This window comes from Amblyomma americanum, chromosome 10 (genome assembly GCF_052857255.1).
Source record: "Amblyomma americanum isolate KBUSLIRL-KWMA chromosome 10, ASM5285725v1, whole genome shotgun sequence".
Taxonomy (NCBI): Eukaryota; Metazoa; Arthropoda; class Arachnida; order Ixodida; family Ixodidae; genus Amblyomma; species Amblyomma americanum.
In genome coordinates this window covers 118,873,310-118,889,614 of record NC_135506.1, presented here as the reverse complement: position 1 = coordinate 118,889,614, position 16,305 = coordinate 118,873,310, and the positions used below count along the sequence as shown (strand labels likewise).

Below are 16,305 nucleotides of genomic sequence, written 5' to 3'. Positions count from 1 at the left end.
TTAAAAGCATTACTTTCACAGGATGTACAATCATCATGTGAGTACATGGATGCAGTGCCTTGTGCACGAGGGCTGTGTCGTTTTATTCGCTACACCTGAGACCGAAAAAAGAAATCGGGCAATATCGCTCCAATCTTAAGCTTTGGTCACCTCTCATATATCTCCAGGTAATGGCGGTGCTGGAAGAAGAGGTTAGTTAACTGGCAAGAAATTAAATGACGCTTACTGTGCAAAACATACACAGCAAATACCGGGTGTAGCAATTGCCGGCCAGGTAATTGCACGGCTAACCACAGCAGTAGCTAACAACTCAACTGAACTACACAGCAAATGTTTGTGCCAGCTTCCATGAATAACAAGTAAACGCTGTGGCAACAATTTATCAAAGACAGCTCGAATGGTCTCCAAACGGAGAGAAAGTGCTCAGATTTCAAAAAAAAAAACGCTCAACAGTGCTCCATTTTTCTCATATTTGTCAACACGTTTCCTTACGTCCCAGCGACTATATGGTCATGGAAGCAGTTGATTCCACTGCAAGGACGTTGTTTTCTCATGACCTGTAGTACCTTTTTTTGCTAATGAACTGTACACTTCCTTGTGTGCACGAAACTTTCCACTTTGATATGTGCTAACGTGAGACAGATACGCTCGACACTTGCAGTTTCCTGATTTTATCAACGGGACGGAAAACAACGGACTAAACTAACATAAGAGGCAAGTCTGAGTACACGAGACCCTTAAGCGTGGTGCGCGGTGTGCACTGAACTGTCCAACGAACACAAGCGTTCACTCGTCCGCTGGCGTTGCCTTTGCTCAGTGACGCTCGGCATCTTCTTCCCGCACATCCTTTCATGGCGCAAGCGACGCAGGCGCAAAAATCTCATATTCCATCCACGTTCCAGGAAACAGGCGGTTTCTGTAAAATGAAATGCACGCATTGTAGCAAGCACTGCACCCGTTGACGCAGCTTCTTTTCTGTTCAGTTATGCTTTCTGTTCCCAGATGCTGTGACTTTCTCCAAAGTGTCAGGGAGCCGACGTAAAAGTCTAAATACTAATATGAAACCTGGAACCTCAAGCAGCACAAACACAACAAAATGAGGAAGTTCTACAGTTACAGTGTGGGCAATACGAAACGAGACAAAAACAAAAAGCACTTGACACTTATGTTTACACACTTGAGCGGGACGAAGTCTGCACGGTAAACCATACTCAAAAATTGAACACCAATATTTTCGCACTGTATAGCTTTCCAGGGACTACCGGCAATTTGCATTTCCATTTTCATTCTGTCTTCAACGGCACCAAATCATAAGACATCCTAGACATCAGCATGTGGGAGTAATTGTTGGAGGTACAAGGCCAACAGCAGTGCTCATAACAATCTTGCCTTACAAAATAACTGCCACAAAGGCAAACTATAGCTTCCTAAAGCTCAAGGCGATCAATACGATTGGTTTGTAGGGAATGCGTTAGCATGTAGGCTCCGATTTTTTCAGCGCTTTGTGTTGAACTGAATTCATTCACCGTTGCCCTCCTGCGGTGGTTCAAATCTCCCGCTGCTTCGTGTCACTTGCTCCATACTCGTTAAATGACGCTGGTGGTTCAGATCTCCCTCCGTGCCGTATGATTTCATCCACTATCCTCAGATGACGCTGCCTTGCCTTTCTCTTCTTGGGTCCACGTGTCCGCTAGCTTTCGCATATGAAAGAGGATGAATGGGGATGAAGACGTGATGGTTTCAATCTCATGTTGCTCCATATGACTAGCTCCGTGCTCGTAAGATGGCGCTGGGGGTGCTTGAACTGACATTTTAAAACCTAAAGAAATCCCAGCAAGCTGAGGAGAGAGTAGAATGAGCCTGCTATGCAAAGGTGTAAAAGATCGCTTTAAGTCGCATAGGCCCCTAACCGTGATATCGGTATTGTATATAATAGCAATGCAAACGATCAAGGATTGGCGATGATCTGCAAGGTTGGACTGAATAGGCGGAGGTACTCGGAGAACTGCAGAACGGCTTCAAAAAAGGTCTTATATTTATCAACTTGCTCGCATTCACGCAATGCATCGAAATTTCCGGAAGTGACGAATGACCAGATAGATCACGTTTTTAGACATCAAAGTGGCTTACGACAATGTGAAAGACGCCCTTTTATGGCAGATTTTTGAAAAAGAGGGCGTGGGTAGTGAAAAAATGTTTATTAAAAGACGTCTACAAGGAGAACAACGTAGTAGTGAATTGGCAAGAAACGAAAGGTGCAGCAAGAGTTGTGGTTAAAACGGAGGGATGTCCTTTATCGCCATTCATATTTATGAGCTACATCAGGGGGGTGAAGGAAGTTAGACATTAGTGGATTGGGGTTAACATTGTTGCGGCCAACTGGAGAGAAATCTCACACCGGGATTATTATACATGCCGGCGATACCGTTCTTCAGCAGACGGCCCGACAGGGCTTCAAGACTTGCCAGACAGTTGCGAAAAAGAGGCGCAGGTTTGAGGACTGAGGTTTGGCGTAGAAAACTCCGGCGTCATCTTTTATATTAATGTTTAGTCCTACAATAGTGCCGCGAATCTTCGCTGCGTGTGTTCCTTCTTCAAATCTGCCGCCACGCCACTTCATCGGTTTGTTTGCGACGCAAGACGCGACTAGATTTATCTCGAATTATCGAAGCCAGGCAGAGCTGATTCTACGTTGTTCCATAATGTTCTAGTAACTTTGCACGCTTTATCCCGAAACTTCGCTATCAGCTTTAAATTGAGCACGGCCGACAGCGGCGGGCATTCTGTTCGACGACCGCCGAGCACGCTTGTTACTACGCCGCCGCCGAGTGATTCAGTCCATTGTGGGCGCAAGTAAGCGCAATAAACAGTTTTCTTTTAAGAGAAATTTTGTCCGTATTCACTCCTCCTGACTGCCATCACCACTACGTGACATCTGGTGTAGGTGCTGGGTAGCCTTCCATGTTCCGGACGCCCCCTTCAAGTCGTGACGCCAGCTCCTGCGCTTCGAACCTGAGGACGAGCCAGTTGACGTCTCCAGGGAGAGGAGCCTGAGTTCGGGACCCCGCCGGACCGCACCAGACATCGAAAGGACGCCGCTACGAGCACCGCAACCTCGCCAAAGATGTCGACACCGATCATACTGCAGCAGCCGCGGGTGCCGCCAACTTTCAATGGATCTCTAGGCGAAGATCCCGAAGAATGGTTGGACCAATGGGAGCGCGTGGCATCATTCAATAAATGGGATGATGCAGCGAAACACTGGCACGTCTTTTTCGCACTGGAGGGCTCAGTACGCACGTGGTATTAAAACCACGAGTCTTCCCTAACGACCTGGGAGCTATTCAAGAAGGAACTCTTAAAGGTATTCACCAGTGTCGACAGGAAAGAAAGAGCTGAACGACTCCTCGAGTCCAGGATCCAGATTCCGAAGGAGCCCGTCCGCGGTTACGTGGAAGAAATGAAACGCCATTTCGCCGCGCCGACCCCGGGATGACCGAGGAAAAGAAAGTTCAGTCTTTAGTGTGCGGCGTAAACGAACAACTTTTTGGCAGCCTCGTCCGCCAGCCGCCAAAAACAGTCGAGGAATTCATGCAAGAAGCCTGCACGATCGAAAAGACCCTCGACGTCCGGGCGCGGCCGTACAACCGCCCTTCCTCTGAGCAATGTGCCCGGACACGACGACCACAACCAGCGACAACTTGCGGAAAGTGAACCGCGCAGTCGTCCGCGGGGAGCTGCGCCGATTACTGCCATCTTCCCCACAGCGTCAAGCAGCGACTCTGATGGATGTGGTACGGGAAGAAGTGCAACTGTCACTTGGCACCCCGACGGCCACAGAACCCCAGGCCATGACCTACGCTGCTGCAGTACGCGCTCCTCAGCCCCAACGACAACCCCTAAGTCCTCTCCGACATGAACCACTTGTTCCTGAACGCCGCTTCCCTGCCCCCGCCCGCCGCCGAGCCTATGAGCGACTCTCAAGCCCCAGGAAATGCGACGCCTGGAGGACTTCCGACAAAAGGCCGTTGTGCTTCCATTGCAATGAGGCCGGCCATATTCTTCGTCACTGCGCGTACCGACGTCTCGGTCTTCGAGGATTTGCCGTTGATGCCCCACGACCACGCTTCGGCCAACGTCCGCAGGAAATCGACGAGTACCTGCGTCGAGACGAGTACACGCCGAACCGCTTTTCGCGCTCACCATCGCCGTCAACCGCGCGCTTTGCATCGCCACGCCGCTGCTACGCAGCCGCACTACGAGGAAGGTCTCCCAGTCCTCGTAGAGGAAACTAAAGACAGCAACCTCTGGAGGTGAGGTTGCTCACGAGCGAAACGCCGAATATCCTACACCGACCACGCCCCATGAAGACGCTGCACCAGCTACGCCGCATGGAGACGCTACAATCGCTGCACCGACGCCGCACAAAATGACAACCCCGACCACGACGCGACCTGCATTCAAAACGACGCCGCCACAAAGCTTCCACAACACGCCCCACCCGCGATTCGCATACGCGACGAAGCCGTGACCCGACGCTGAGGCCGAATTGCAATGAAAAAGCCAGGACATCCCACTTAGAAGTGACTATCGACGACCGAAAAGTTACCGCTCTTGTCGACACAGGAGCCGATTACTCGGTGATGAATGGAACATTCGCTGCGCAGCTGAGGAAAGCCATGACCATCTGGGACGGCCCACGAATTCGCACCGCAGGGGGCCACCTCATTACTCCATTAGGGCGATGCACAGCGCGAGTGACTGTCAAAGGACATGCCTATCCTGCGACCTTTGTTGTGCTACCGCAATGCTCCCTCGAAGTAATCTCGGGCATAGATTTCCTTAATGAGCATCAGGCGATCATCGACCTGCGATCCAAGATGATCACGCTTTCGAGGGACGAGGCCATCCCTTCGATGAAAACTCTGAAAAATCACGTTGCCCTGAGTGTCCCACCCCACTCAAGCGTTATCGTGATCGTGGGCGCCACGAAAGCCATTAACCCTGAAGTAATCATCGAGGGGAACATGCGGTTGCTTCTATACCGAGGAATCAGCATCGGAAGAGGCATCGCACATTTCCGCAATGGCCAGGCCGAAGTTCTGCTGACTAACTTCCGCGAAGAATACCGGCACATTAACATAGGGAAGACGATTGCTTTCTGAAATATCCGAAGTACGAGACGCCTTCGCCCTCTCCGACCCCTTCACAGAAGATTCGCCTGACCAAGAGAACTCGCCCACTTTCGGCATCAACCCAGCCCTGCCCCGGAACAGACAAGACCAGATCCGCAATCTGCTTCGAAGTTACAGCGAGTGTTTTTCGTCATCGCCGAATGTCTGGGAAACGCCGATTACCAATCATCGCATTATAACCGGCCAGCACGCCCGACCTCTCCGTCAAAGCACCTACCGTGTGTCACCGCGAGAACGACAAGCCATCCGGGATCAAGTAGAAGAAATGCTTCGCGACGACGTCATCCAGCCATCAAACAGCCCATGGGGGGCACCGGTTGTTCTAGTGAGAAATTAACTGTGCCTAAAATGCTGCGTAAAACACGCTACCAGCCACTTTATCTCCCTCTTCATTTCTCTCTCAACGTGTGTGCTAATCACTAGAGACCCCCCTTCGATGGAGCCAGACTTTAAGCACCGCATTTTTCGCAGTTCCAAACGCGGTGGTTTACTCTTCGAGGCTATGGCTGGGCGCTTGAGGACGAAGTGTTCGCGGCAAAAAAAATGCGGTTGCTGCATGCAAGCCACATAAACGATAGAACATATTCTTTTAAGGATCTCCAACCCTCAATCTACGATGCCGTCGCAGGAATCCGAGGAACACTAGGGTTTCAGAACAGACAGAGCATGCTCAATTTTCAAAATAGAAACAACTATCTTAAGAGACGACTACAGGATTGGTGGAGAAGATCAGTTTAGCCTTCGCTTGTTTTCAGAATGTGTCATTAATAGGCGCACTAGAGCGTGCACACCTTCTAAAATGTGCTCAGTATAGTGTGACGTAACGTGAACAGATCTTAGTTCACCCCAGAGCAGACGCCTTAATAATCAGGTGAACGCTGTTAGTAGACATTGCGCTGGAGGTTTTCGTGCTGGCGCGATCGATATTTACGCACGTTTGTTTACAGCCAGGAAGCCAATGAAAGACCTCTCCTAAGCGAGCCTGCAAGAAGTGTGGCAAACTTCTGTGGGGATGACGAAAACCGCTAATTTGCTGACACGAAACATTGTCCTCGAAGTCGGTGCACGCAAGGTTCGATGGGCAAAAAAAAAAGCACGTCATTTGCGAGTAGCCGAAGTTCTGCAAAAACAAAGGCTATCTCGTGCAAGAAAAACGCATGGAGGCCTCCCTGTTGAACAAACTTAAATGTATGTATTCTGGCATCTCTTCTAATCTGCGCTTAATGAATGGTTGCAGGTGCCCCGAATTCGGGGCCAGCCACCAGGAACAGCTCGCCCTCGTTCCACTGAAGTGGGAAGAAATTTTACAAAATGCGTGCTACTCTGTAAAAGTGCTTGTGAAGTTTTGTAGTTCCGTTTAGCTTAGTTCATGAGGGCTTAACGTGCCAAAGCGACTCAGGCTATGAGGGTCGCGGTATAGAGAAGGGCTCCAGAAATTTTGGCACACCTGGGGTTCTTTAACGTGCACTGACATCGCACAGTGCACGGGCCTCTAGAATTTCGCCACCATTAAAATTCGACTGCCGTGGCCGGGTTGAACCCGCTTCTTTCGGGTCAGCAGCCGAGCGCCATAACCACACAGCCACCACGGCGGCTTTGAAGTTTTGTAACCTGCGCTTGCCCTGAAATGATATACGCCGCTCAACTAAGTCAGTACTTTTCTGCTCCACTACTTTATGGCCTCTCTGCAAAGTGCAGAAGAGCACAACAATCGTTTGTGCACAGGTCGAACATGGCATTGAAGTTCGTCGATACAAGAGAAAGTCTGTAGCTAGAGAGAGCGTTACCGCCAGATTGCAAAGAACCAAAAATGGCTCCATCGCATGGCACGAAACAATAGCAACAGCGCTTATAAAAAAAAGTACCTCGAATGGAAGAAGACAAAACTCAAATGCCATACAGCATTCCAGTCACAAAAGTGGATTTGCGCAATAAATCGTGACCAGTTGGATAAACAGCACTCTCACTCCAGGCACTCAAGGTAATGTACGGTGTTAATGAACGAGGGATACGAATATTCCGAAGTGATCAGTGCAAAGGCGGTTAAAAAGAAGCCAATAAAGCATGTTTGGTGTTTTTAAACTATTCCACTTAGGCACTAATGGTTTCCTAGATCCCTTATTCTTTCTGAAACGATAAAAGCAATCAATATGGGACCTGCCGCTAAGTACCTGCGTAGGTAATTTTTCAGTAGAGCCGAGGACTTAATGCCACATTCATCGTTACACTTTGTTCAATAGAATAATTAAATGAAAGTCGCAATAAAAAAGGGTTGCATTTCGGGCGAGTTGGTACTTCATATTTTTGGAAAAATTTGCGCAAACACAAGAGAGTGCATGAAAAAGATTTCTCCTGTTTTTTGTGTGCGCAATTGTTTCCAAACACAATGAAAAATAATTGGTGACACTTAAGCTCCGCCTTTAAGGGCATGACGCGATAGTGTTAATGTGTCCCGTCAATGGCTCCTCTTGCCCACGCAGACACGGACACTGTTTTCATATCATGTGAAAGACCACACTACAATAAAAGCCTACTTTACCCAGCCGTACGAACGTGCCTGCGTGGCCTGAGAGGCTCCTTGATTGTGCACAGAGTGAATTCATACTCTAAATTTCCACCCTCAAAAGTTCGATGGAGAACGCTTTCGGGCGGCCCGTGTATACAATCCCGCGGCAATCGTGCTTTGCACTGTGAAGAGCGAACTAGACAGCGTCGACACGTGGTTGCCGGGCGAGTCTGTGAGCTCTTCTGTGGTGGCGCCCTGGTCACAAGTAAAAATGCAATAGTTACCGAATTTGCGGATCACTACACCTCTCTTTCTGCTGCCACTTTAAGCACTGCTGATTCTTCATGTGACGAGCTTGGTGTCTATGATTACTCTTATTTATGAGGATTAGTGCACAGTAATAAGCGCTCCTCTAACCCTAAGAGAACTGGCAGGTGCACTTGATCGATTTCCGCTTTCGAAAGCACTGGCACCTGAGGGCCTCTCAGGGCAATTTTAAAAGACAGTAATGTCTGTTTTATCCTCTGCTCTACTTCATATTTTTCAGACTTTTATTGATACCGAATTTTTGCCACAGCCATTTACCAAAACTCATATTGCCTGAATACCACAAACAGATGATAAGCAAGAACTCCGATTTGCAGATGGTACAGACCTGTCACCCTTTCTAAAGCGGATAATATCTTCGCTAAGGTTCTTTCAAATCGGCTACAGCTTGCGATGTCTGCTTTGATTGGGCCTCATCGCACATGTGGCGTGAGGGGATAGTCAATGCAGTTTAATCTACATGTAGCGCGTACGGTATAGCAGTATTGGAGTGAGAATAGTGAACGATCAGCACTGCTGCGAATTCACGTGGCAGAGGCATGGCATCGAGTGTGCCATTCGCTTTTTTCTGTTTTAAATCACGCCAGTCTTGGTTCAATGCTCTCTACTGTGATACGCCTTTCTTACAAAAACTGTTCCAAGCGCAAGATTTTAAATGGTTGTCTCTGGCAATCAGCCCACATTCAGTCATCTGTGCAACAAGATTGCCCCTTGTCCCCGCTCCTGTTCGCACTATATTTGGAGCCACTTCGCAGAAATGTTTTAAACAGTGGAGCTGTCGGGGGCTTTCACATTATGGGTCACGAACTGAGCGTGTTGGCTAATGCAGATTGCCTCGTGTTTTACTGCACTGATAATTCAAGCATCAGTGAGGTTATTCGTTTACCGGAGGACTTCGGCTCAGTGTCTTGAGCTCAGATTAGTCATTCTAAGAGTTGTGCTGTCTGGTTTAGAAGATGGGGATCGACACCATGCTGAATACGCTGGTCTGGCATAGAGATGTGGGCCACTCAAGAACCTTGGCGTCCCATTGAGTGTATAAGCAGAGTGCACATTAATGGTAAGACCGCATACGAGCTTCTTAGCGCTATGCTCAAATTTTTGTCACCCATAGACCGTCAATTTTTGGAAGGAAGACCGCGTGAAATCTGTTTCTCGCCACTAAAATTCATTATGTACTCTAAGATTTTCATTCTACAAGACATTACATCCAACGCTTTCACAGAGGTTTCGCTAGCTTTGTGTGGGATCATCTTTTGAATCTATGAGGCGTGATAAGCTTTCCCGCCTGTAAACGCTGGCGGCCTTGGTTTAATCAACATTTATGTCCGACAAAGATGTTCACGTTTCATGGTTTTCCGTGAAATAACACAACTAGTAGTGCATGCCTTCTTGCGAGTCAACTTAGTCATTGTTTTACTGAACCTCATTGTGCCCCGTAATGTTTCTGATTGGCGATGTTTGTGGGGACTAATGCTTGTGGTGCATTTGACCATTCGTTTCCTAATTGTCCGTTTCTCTCTTGAGTTCCTGTTTTAAGTGTCGAGGAAACGGTTGTACAAGAATTCAGTCTAGGTAAAAATTTTAGGGGAATCACTCAAAGTGGAGTAGATATGTAATAAAGGCAGTAACTACTATTGGCATCCACCCAAACGCTGCTGCACAGCTTTCCTTTGTAGCTGTTTGGCTCCGCTTGGGTGGACGCCAATGAGTAATTACTCCCTTATTACAAGGATTTCAAGGAAACCAAATTAATGTTCAACAGTCTAGCAAGGGAACAGCAGTTCACAATTAGCACCGAGGTGCTGGAAGTGGTAAAGGAATACGTCTATTTAAGGCAGGTAGTGACAGCTGATCTGGACCATGAGGCGGAAATAACTAGAATACTAAGAATGGGGTGGAGCGCATATGGCAGGTTCTCTCAGATCATGAATGGAAGTTTACTAATATCCCTCAAGAGAAAAGTATACAACAGCGGTATCTTACCAGTACTCACCTATAGCGCAGAAACGTGGATGATAACGAAAAGGGTTCAGCTCAAGTTAAGGACAACGCAGCGAGCTATGGAAAGAAAAATGATAGGTGTGACGTAAAGAGATCGGAAGGAGGCAGTGTGGGTGAGGGAACAAACTGGGGTTGATGACATCCTAGTCTAAATCAAGGTGAAAAAATGGGCTTGGGGAGGACATGTAATATGAAGGTAAAATAACCGCTGTTGCTTAAAGGTAACGTAGTGGATTCCAGCAGAAGGCAAACACAGCAGGGTATGGCAGAAAGGTAGGTAGGCGGATGAGATTAAGAAGTTTGAAGGCATACGGTGGTCGCAGCTGGCAAAGTACAGGGCTAATCGTAGAGGCATGGGGAGGCCTTGCCCTGCAGTGGACGTACTCAGGCTGATGATGATGATGATTACAAGGATTAAGTCTGTGTGGACTTCCCTCCACCCATAGACCGCTCTTTGTGTTTTGGTTTACAGGGACATGACGTACTCAAAACAGTACGTAAAATGCCCCTCTCGCCGTTTACAGAGACATTTTTCTATAAGTTACACCGAGACATTGCCCGTTAAAACATTGTTAAAGAAAATGGCAGTTTTCTGTATTCGGTAAGTTGCCGCTTTTGTGGTGCTCCAGAAACAATTGAGCATTGTTTCATCAATTTCGAAGATGCAATACTCTTCCAGGTTATCATGGTACTGGCACTAAAAAAATGTTACTTTGACGACCAATTCTGCACGGTATCGAACTGCACTGTCATTTTTTAATGAACCATTACACATTTTCTTTATTATTAGACTACACAGCCTCTGGAAATACGCATGAAGGACCTACATTGTGAATCTGTTGTTTCTGCAAAGGACCACTTCAGTACTATGATTTTTATCTAAAAGAAGTGTATGCCCAGACCGAGTTAGAACAGGAGTGACACTCACTCCTAGTATTGCCTTTCTTCTAGCGCTTGATTGCTTAGGTAAGTCGCTTAGGTAGGAGAGAACGCAGTCAGCATGCCCCCAGAAACATGAAGTTTGAGTTTATGCCAAGAAAACGATTAAAAAACTAGAAAGGAAGCTAACAATCAACCTCAGTAAAGATGAGGTGAAAAATACGCGAAGTGACATTGCAGGCGACACAACAGACAACTGAAGTAAAAAAGGATGAAAAGCCGAAAAAATCCTCGTGTAACGTATAGAAAACCGGCATGAGAGGATGAAAAAAACAAGGCTAAAGGTGATAATTAAAACGAGCTTAAAGAATGGAATTAGGAATGAAAAAACCGTCACGAAATGATGAAAAACAAAGAAGAACAAGTGTCAAGATGAGCATAAAACCAGATAAAACTACATTTCCGGCCCTGAAGTGCAGCTTACGAACAAGACTGGGACACATAAGAGATACTTTACAGGCGTCCTTCTAGAAACGAGATTTCACTCAGTGAAAGCGAAATAGACGGAGTGCTGACACATTTTTCACCATATCACCATTTTTCGCCTAGTTTCTATCAATAAAACATTGCATCATTGTAATAACTATCTTGAAGAAAAAATACCAGGGGTGCACTTAAGTCTGCTTAGGTGCAGTAATGCGAAAGCATTTCTCTTACTGCGCGTCCTTCCTTCTTATGCTCGTCCGGCGTCTCGCCTCCGCCATCTCGCCTACGCGCGCACCATCTGCTGGACAAGCGCCGTACATTGCGAGGGGGGATTTCAATGGGTGCCACCTGATGACGGACACACTCTGTCGGCAACTTTCGTCCACAGCATCCGGTGACGCCACTCATGAGACAAGAAACGCTTTCGCATTATGAAGGCTCGCGTGGCCCAGGGGTAGCGTGTCTTACTCGAAACCGTAGGATCAGGGGTTCGATTCTCGACTAATTACCCCAGTTTTCTTTTCGGCGCTATTCATTTACTGTATATACTAACATGCCGTAACGACGTTTCAGTCCTGGTGTGACCTTTTAATCACTAGTTTTCTAACGTTTTCATAAGTTCCAAGTGCGACGTCACGACCCTTTGGACAGTCTGGCTTCACACACACACCAGCAATGACTCCAACTAAGCGGGGTTCTACTAAGCCGGTAACAGGACCCTTAGCGCAATTGCGCTAGTATCGCAATTTGTTGACATAATGTGCCTTCTTGTGTTGGCAATGACTAGAGTGACGGTTTTCGTTAACCGGCGTCGCCGTGTTTGCAATGTTGCCAGTGAATAACCCCTACAGCGTGCGAGAGTCTACGCAGCTTTTTTTCCACTTCCTTGCAATGGTTTTTTTCTGATTGCTCTCCGTTTGTTTAAGTTTTTGCAGCAACGTCTCGGCTAATACAGAAAGACAACTCATGCAAAAGATGCCGTCGGGCTAGTTGGTTTATGTTTTGTAAAGCCTCGCCAACAGCGGATCAAGGTGAGCCTGCGTTATTCTCCTCGCATTGTGGAAGTGCTTTGCATACCGTATGAGTGGAGGACACACACACAAGCTTTTGCTCTGTGTAGGCTTAGTTCAAAGAGTGGCTTCGGGATCGTTTGCAAGACGAATAAAACTTACCAAACGTTTCCTACAAACGATGCATATATGTCCTCCATGTTCGACCTCACTGCAGCCATCGAGAGGACTATGCGTGCCCACACAGCCACACAGGCGACGAGGAGTGTGACTCCATTAGGACTATGCAGAATATGGCTCTTGACATCGCATTTTGTGTGCTTTTTTCTCACTCTCACTCTCACATCATCGCCGTTGGAAACCAATATGCCCCCCCCCCCCCCCCCCTTATGTAATGCCTTCGGGCCTTTAAGGGATCAATAAATGAAATGAAATGAAATTTCTCGCACTCTGGATTTGTACACGTGCGTGATTGCGGCCGTTCCCGCTTGCACTATATGGAACAGTGCGGCCGCCGAAAGGTGGGCCACAGCGTCGTCGCATTGATTGCTCTCGAGCACTCTCCTGAGAAAGGAAGGCGAACTTAAAAAGACACGCTGCACGCCACCGCACAAAAATCAATTCAACATGTTGACTTATCGCTTAGACAATGCATTTGGTGTTTTAACCAATATTTTTTTACACGCCACTAGGACATGGCACTACCCAGGGACTCCGGAACCAAGGGGGGGGGCAACATTTTTTTAGAGGGGCAGCCCCCCCCCCCCCTTCCGACCGTTTACGCTGAAATGAATATTTTGACAAGAACTGTAGTTAAATTTTTAAACTGGTGGTTGTGTAGTCCAGTGCTTTCCAAAAGACCGATGATCAACTAGACGTGCAATGGTGGCACGATGGCCGGTTAATAAACCACAAATTAAGGCACGCCACTGAACATACCAGTAACCAAACTCTTCATTGAATCACAACTACTTAAACAGATGCACAAAAATTTGCGGGCTATTCACTTACACATGGAGAGGGAACAATTACACACATCAATGGATAAGAAAGATTGCCCTCATACCACCGCACTACCCTACAAAATAATACACAAGCGAGTCAATCACTGGATACTGCATATTTCCGCACTACCTCTTAAGATCTAACAAAACTGACCGCAACTTTTGCAAATGCGGAAAACCTGCACAAAACATCCGTGACTAACTTATAGACTGCCGCTAACAGGTAAGGAAAGTACTGCTGACACGCAAATGTCCGAACACCACAAAATAAAAGCACCTGGTGCTTGAAATATTCAGAGACCTAACTCCCCCAACCTACCCTAAACCTAACCTAACTTAAATCCTAACTGCCGCAATCTCGGCAGCCAGTCCTCGATAACGTAACCTTCGCTACTGAATGGATACCTTACAGTCAGGTACAATAGCGTATATTGAGGTACAACGCTTTCTTCTGTTTCCTTTCTTTTGTTAAAAGCTCTCGTTTCTTTTTATGTTACAATCCGTCTTGTTTCATCATTTCTAACTCCTATTGCTTATTAGCTACTTATTCATTGATCAATTTTTTTATTTATTTCACCAACCATTTAGTCACACGCATATGCCTATTTGCAGACGAGCTAAAAATTGGCTGTTTCACTGAAGGCTAATAAAAAATTATAAAAAACGCGATGGTTTCTGCAGCACAATATTACCTGTGTTGGTGGACATCATAACACAGATGAATAATATCAGCTCTAGCCGGTTATAACTAATTCCTGGTAATATAACATTAAGCTATTAGAGCTAGGCATTCGGTTGAAATATAGATTGCTAGCTAGTTGTTAGTAAAAGCCATAACAGTTTTCAGAATTTCGAAAACGAAATTACCCTGGACGCTGTGGCCGAAGAAAAATTCACAGAAAAACACAAGGTTCTGTGATTTCGCCACTTCTATTCAATCTGCTGATGTGCGAAATTCCTGTACACCCTGACATTACAATATATGTTTATGCAGATCACATAGCCTTCTTTGCTTCTGCAACAGACATTCATGCCTTATATCGTTCTCTCCATGCTTACCTCAATGCATTCGGGGTTTGGATGGATACAATACATTTGGTATTCAATGTGCACAAAAGCAGTGTGCTAGTTTTTAAAGCCAACATGCCTCTATATATCTCGTTATCCTATCGTTCGGACAGAATACCTCAGGTGGAATCTTCGAGGTATCTAGGCGTTATTTATGCCAGTATGGATTGGCGGCCCCACATCACGACTAACGTTTAAAAAGGTGAGTGTGCACTAGGTAGGCTACTACGAATAAGTAATAGAAAATTTGGTATGCGCCGGGACACGCTTGTACTTCTTTCCAAAGCCTATGTCAGACCCATTTTGGAATTTGACTTCATACTCTTTTCTGGCTCTCCTAAATATAATCTTCATCCGTTGTTGCTGTTAGAAAGGCGCGCACTGCGCCTCTGCCTAGGTTTCCCTCAATCAGTTTCCAGCGCAGTTCTGTGCCTGGAGGCTCGTATTCCCGACCTTAATTCCCGTTTGTTGGCGCTGGAGTCCACACGAAACGCTTTTTTTTAAGTCGCTCACTTATGTTTTTTTTATTCCAGTATGGGGGCAAGACGTGTGCTTTGTTTGGACACCAGGTCACTGCGGCATTTTACAAAATGAATTAAGCAACAACCTTTTTTTGCAAAATCAGCTATAAATGCACCTGCTGTATGTAGCGTCCATAATTTTGTTATTTTCGTAATGTCTCATTTTCAGCGTTTTCAGTTTATAACCGCCATGTGCAACGATTCCTTACTCTCTACTGTTGACTACCAACATCTCATGTACCCATGGAAGGCTCGTGCGTGTAAAACCCGGTAGTGTGAGGTAGCGACGGCACCCATGCGTTGCAGGATTCCCCTTCTAAATCTTTACTTATGTAGATGCGGGTTCAGTCCCACAAACCTTCGTGCGGCTTGTGGTGAAGTTGGAGCATTGGAGCATTTCCTACTCTCTGACCGGAGATTTGCACGTCAGAGCAGAGCACACCTAGAAATTCCCATTACAAAGTTGGGACTCACTTTGTCGGTCCCACTCCTCCTCACCTTGGGTGCCTGCGGCATAGGTTTTGCATTGCATCAAGTTTGCGAATACCTCCACAGTTACATAATAGCTACCGGCAGATTCTCTTGCTGATTGTTTCCAAAATTTTTGCTATTAAAAGATCCTTTAGGAATTTCCATATATTCAATACTCAGATATTCTCTCCCAATGTTTAGTTTTTTTTCCTTTCATTTTTAATTACTCTGATATTTCACCCAAGGCACAACCATTAGCTTGGCACCGGTTTACCCTCTTCTTTGAGCTCTCCTTACTGAACCCTGGTCAATCCCTCGTCGTGGGTATGTGTCATGTCACGAAGGCAACAATAACGTGCGGAGCGCGCTCTCCCAGCTCTGAGCCTACACCCCCTCTTTCCATGTTCCAGTAAACGAGCTGTTCCCAACGTTCCTTCTGCCGACAGCTGCGCATTGTATTGACGGTGCCACGGCGCCAAACTTCACGAGCTGATCATTTTTATATACTGTGAGCGCTTTGCGCGAACTTTCACCTCTTTTATCTGTATATCCTCATCATCATCATCGTCGCTTGCCTGGGCTCCGTGGAGCGCGCGCTGTGTGCCCGGCTGTTCCCGAATAAAAGACGCCTGTGCAAGCGGTGGCTCACAATACCATCTTTGTTGCTCCGTGCTCGTCTCTCTTTCACGGCTTTCTGAAACCAGCCCTGCTGCAGGGTCAACGTAGTTAACAATGAACGCTTCGTCTAGCCAGAGTCCTTCAAAGCATTGAAGGACTCTGGTCAAGCGTAGGACGAGACGGCAAGTACGCGTGGGCGTAAAGCGGGTTCGGAGA

The 16,305-nt window shown here is 46.8% G+C and overlaps 1 protein-coding gene across 2 annotated transcripts in view; it reads right to left on the bottom strand.

The window, feature by feature from the left end:
- Positions 1-16,305, bottom strand: part of LOC144107726 (uncharacterized) — a 57,581-nt gene that overhangs the window by 16,271 nt on the left and 25,005 nt on the right. The window contains exon 3 of one of the 2 annotated variants that reach the window (XM_077640875.1): positions 690-916. The exons of the other annotated variant lie outside the window; for it this stretch is intronic. Coding sequence (XP_077497001.1) covers positions 881-916 — 36 coding nt within the window. The 3' untranslated portion in view covers positions 690-880. Of the gene's footprint in view, positions 1-689; positions 917-16,305 lie in introns of those variants that run through there. 2 annotated transcript variants of the gene reach the window in all.